The sequence below is a fragment of the Pyricularia pennisetigena genome, chromosome 5 (assembly GCF_004337985.1).
Source record: "Pyricularia pennisetigena strain Br36 chromosome 5, whole genome shotgun sequence".
In the NCBI taxonomy this organism is placed as follows: Eukaryota; Fungi; Ascomycota; class Sordariomycetes; order Magnaporthales; family Pyriculariaceae; genus Pyricularia; species Pyricularia pennisetigena.
The window spans coordinates 2,470,597-2,474,953 of NC_043743.1; the positions used below are offsets into that span (position 1 = coordinate 2,470,597).

Sequence of the window (4,357 nt, forward strand, 5' to 3'; positions counted from 1 at the left end):
GACCGAGACAAGCAAACCGAAGAAGCAACACATCCCGCGAGCTACCAAGAAAAGAGACGTCAAGGTCAGGATGGACGCCAAGTGGATAGACTGGTCCAAGACGACGCGGTCCAAGGACTACCGCGGCTCCAGCTCGTTTGCGACCTTTATGATAATAGGGCGTGAGTGATTTTGTTTTCATGCTTTTTTGTTGGTCTTTTCTCCTTTGTATCTGTTTATTCCTGTTCCCACATTGGACCAAAAACTAACTTTTTCCCCCTTTGCTCTCCCGCCCCCCCCCACGGAAAAACCAAAAAAAAAAAAACCAGCCGTCTGCTTCTTCCTCGGCATCCTCTTCGCCTCGTTCCCCTACGACTTCCCGCTCCTGTGGACCTCGGACCCGGTGCCTCCGTCCTACTACGACCAGCTGGCGACGCACCTGCGCTTCATGCACGCGGCGCCGCCGCTCATCTCGCGCGTGCTCAACATCGTCATCTTTGTCGGCTTCCTCGGCTTCTTCGCCAAGCTGTTCCGCCCGTCCGAGGCCAACGTGCTCTTTGACGGCTCGTCGCTCGTCCTCTACGTCATCGGCGTCGGCATCTACCTCGCAAACATCGTCAAGGGCCTGCGCGACGTCACGGCCGACGCCTGGGGCGCCGACGGCAAGGGCACCCTCAGCCACGAGGGCCCCATCTCGGGCGAGGTCAAGCTGAGCAGGGAGGACTCGCTCAAGGTCCTGAGCGCTAGCAACACCATCCTCGCCCTCGTTCTCGTCGGCGTCCTCGTCCTCCAGGCCGGTGAGTGGTACGCCGAGCGCAAGGAGGCTGATGACGACGACGTCGTCAGGGACTCCGGGGACAAGAAGGCCGCCGCTGCCAAGAAGAAGCAGTGAATTGGACGGGGAGGTGTTTTTTTTTTTTTGTCATCGCCTGCTTTGAGGGGGCCTTTGTTGGATTTACCTTTTCCTTGGTGGTCCCCCCGTTGTCATTCCCGGGATGGCATATACAGCAGACTTTTCTCATGCTGTGCTGCTGTGCTGCTGTGCTGAGAAAGTGCAGGTACATAGGTAATCAAGATTTCAGCACCATCTTGTCTGGTTGTTTTGCAGGCGGAAAAAAAAAAAAAACAAAAAGAAAAAGAAACAATGCATTCAGTCCACCGGCCAATCTGATTAATAATGGAGCCCCTGAAATTCGTTTCGATTCCAAATCTTCACTCACGTCTATCCGTACCAAGATCTGCGGCAAGATTGTCATGGGCTGATAACCCAGAAGTTGTGATGAAGGCTTTCTGGGAAAGATCTAACATCTAGCTCCTAATGATCACTTCCCATCTGATCATTTCAGTGTCATATCTACGATTGTTTGTGCTTGTAAAAAGAGTGTTACATCGGTACCAAAGAGATTAAAAGAGATGGTATATATCGTCTAGATACATGTAAATAATCAGAATAAGAAAATGGTATCTGGTTTAAGCCAAGAAACGCCGATTTCCGGAGATACAAAGGATCTCATGCGATAAACAAACAACCCCCCATGCTATGCTAAACGCAAACAGAAGGACAAGAAAGGTGAGAATGAACAGGTAGAGCCACCAGTGGCCGTCGATTTTTTGTAGTTGATTGCTGGACAAACCCCCCCTTACTTCCTATGGTCCAGCGCAGAGTAAGCAGTGGCAGGGACGAAAGGTTGATCAGGAGCTAATTCGGCTTGACGCATCATGGTCGTAAATGTTGTTTGGTTGGATATGCGCCTATGCTCAAACGACCGTCGGCTACGAGGCCCAGAGCCAGTTTCCGAGCCATTCTCGCTGACGGTCCTAGGGTCGGCAAAGACATTGATGCTCTCGGTGCTGGGTTGGCGATTGTGGTCGAGGTCACGCGGGCCACCATCGCCCATCCCTCCATAGCCGCCCTGTCGGACTGGGAACCGTCCGCTGCCGATGCTGGAGCCGTTGCTGCTACGCATGCCTCGGAGCGGGGCCACCTGCGATCTGTTTGTGCCGGCACTGACGGGCCGGTCACTGAACGGGTTTCTATCAGAGTTATACGACACTGGCCGGCGGGAGTCATTGAGGTCGATAGTCTCGAACTGGCCGGATGCGCGGTGCATGGGCCAGGTGCTGTCTTTGCGGTTGAAATCAGACCGCATCGTTGAGTTCTCGGACATGATAGGGTGACTGATCGTATGTGGGTATACACCTGCTGAGGTTGAGCGCCCCGATATGGGCAGCGTCTCTTCTGTCTTCTTCTTGCGGCGCAGGCAGAAGCAAACCCCGAGACCCAGCAATATCAAGAAGATGAGGCCACCCACGACACCCCCAATGATGGATAACTTGGAAGCATTGCCGTCCCCGCCGCTTGATACTCCGCTGGTGACGGGCCTTGACGTTGCTGTTGCCGTTGCCGTCTCCGTCGTGGTGTCGGAAGAAGTGCTGCTCGGTGCCGAAGGGCTCGTTGAGGTAGATGATGGAATTGAAATGCTGGTGGGAGGCCGCGGCTGGGGTGCTGCGCTTTGATCAGAGTTCTTGACGCACTCTGAATCGCTGTTGCAGGAGTATCCAAACGGACAACAATCCTTGCCGCACTTTGGCAGGTCGCTGTCCAACACAGTCGTCTTGACACTTGACCGAGGGTCCTGCTGCAGGCGGACGTCGCAGAGGATCGGCGCGATGATCTCACAGCCGTCCAGGCTGTCACAACATAGCGTCGATGTCTTGCCCGCAAGCTGGAGACAAACCTTGCCTTTAGGACAGCAAAAGCTGCTAGGAAGGCTGTTTCCACATTGCTCGAAATTGGCAGGACAAGTGGCTTGCCTCTCAAGGAGGTGGAGTGATCTAGTCGGCAGGTTGATAGCCGAGGCCAGCGTGGCAAAGGCCACAAAGAGCACTTGGTTGCGCATTGGCATCCAAGTTTAATTTGTCGATGGTCAAATATTTGACTAGTTTGTTGCAGACCAACAGTCAGGGCTGAATGAAGGCTGTGGTTTCGAAAGAGCAAAGAATGCGCCGTCAAGGTATATGCGGTTGCTCTCGGTTAGGAATGGATGAATTGATGATATTTCTGAGATGCAAGAAAAGAGGGAGAGAAAAAAAAAAAAGTAAACAGCAAACAGGGCTGAATAACCTTTACCAGGGGGTTAAAAGGCCGTACTAATAACACGCGAGTTGATTCACGGACAAAGACAGACAGTGAATGGGAGTCATTCGTCAGAGAGGGAGAAGAAAGGGCATGTATAAGCGAGACGGACAATGAAGTGATAGAGAGAAATATTGCAGTAAGACTGACGAGATCTGGAACACACCCGGAAGTCACTGGTTCTTTGCACTGGCAACGAGAAACAGATTGTTTGGTCTAATCAAAGCAAAGAAACAAAGGATGGTCCTAAACCACGATAGGAAAAAGAGGGAAAGATTTTTGACGAAACAAAGGGAAACAAATCATGGAATGAAAAAGAGATATGGACTGAGATGTCACGTCATGCTCAGCTACTTTGTTTGTGCTCCATACTGTGTATGCTGAGCCCAGTTCCTGGCCTGGGCAGGAAACAAAAGAGATCAGAGGCAGGCATCTACCGGTATCTGCCGGCATCTCATACCCTCCAATTCAAAGAGGGATAGAAGCCAAGTGTATGGAGATTTTGGCGCGAGGAACCGAGATCCAACGAATTCCTAGTGTGAAATGGGCTTTGACAGGGCAGTATTCGATGCCAAAAGAGGTATCGAGGTCACAAGAGACGGCGAATTGTGGATCGCCAGCCAGCATCGTGCCGTTGCGCCGGCCGAAATGGCATGTCCGTGGCTTCTTCTTTTTTCTTCTTTTTTTTCTCGCAGAGAATGAGGCCAGCGACGACGTTGGAGAAAAAGAACCCGCATGACCTGAGGCGGTGCAGTTTCGGCGGCACTGGCGGCGGCCAGACGAGAGGCCAAGGTTGATTGACTGCCGCGCGCTCAAGCTTCAAGTCCATGGGCCTCGAGGAGCAATCAGTGGTCAAGGTTGAACAATGATATTTTGTCCAAGGTTAATCCATCTTCCATTGGTCCATCAAATGCAAATAGGAATTCGAGCCAAGGCCCCCTCAAGGTTCGGTATGGAGTAACGTACCAAGGGCGAGAAGAAACAGGCAGGTACCAATGGCTATCGACTTTCTAGCGCTCGTCAGGTTAGGCGCGCATGAGTGGAAGGAAGCGCTTGGATTGGCGGCAAGCTCTTTCCTCTTTTCCCTTTCCCATCCAGGACCAGGGTCCAGATCATTTAGGACCAATCAAATTGAGCATGTCATATTGTCATTAAGCATCCCTGCAGCTTTTTCCTTCCCTTCCTTGGTGGGGAAAAAAAAGTTACATAGTGCAATTATAGTAGCACTAGAATTGGTGGGGT

General features: G+C 51.9%; 3 protein-coding genes across 3 annotated transcripts; 2 read left to right on the forward strand and 1 right to left on the reverse strand.

Moving 5' to 3' along the window:
• Nucleotides 1–70: 70 nt before the first annotated feature.
• PpBr36_08671 (uncharacterized protein) lies at nt 71–871 on the forward strand (the record flags this gene model as incomplete). The annotated part of the gene is made up of 2 exons (XM_029895799.1): nt 71–161; nt 309–871. The coding sequence occupies 2 exons, from the start codon at nt 71–73 to the stop codon at nt 869–871; spliced, it is 654 nt and encodes a 217-aa protein (XP_029747110.1).
• A 748-nt stretch (nt 872–1,619) lies between these two features.
• PpBr36_08672 (uncharacterized protein) lies at nt 1,620–2,879 on the reverse strand (the record flags this gene model as incomplete). Its single annotated transcript, XM_029895800.1, has 1 exon — nt 1,620–2,879. The coding sequence occupies one exon, from the start codon at nt 2,877–2,879 to the stop codon at nt 1,620–1,622; it is 1,260 nt and encodes a 419-aa protein (XP_029747113.1).
• On the forward strand, nt 1,734–2,496 carry PpBr36_08673 (uncharacterized protein; the record flags this gene model as incomplete). The annotated part of the gene is made up of 2 exons (XM_029895801.1): nt 1,734–2,084; nt 2,188–2,496. 2 exons carry the CDS (start codon nt 1,734–1,736, stop codon nt 2,494–2,496), a joined length of 660 nt encoding a protein of 219 aa, XP_029747112.1.
• Nucleotides 2,880–4,357: the final 1,478 nt, after the last annotated feature.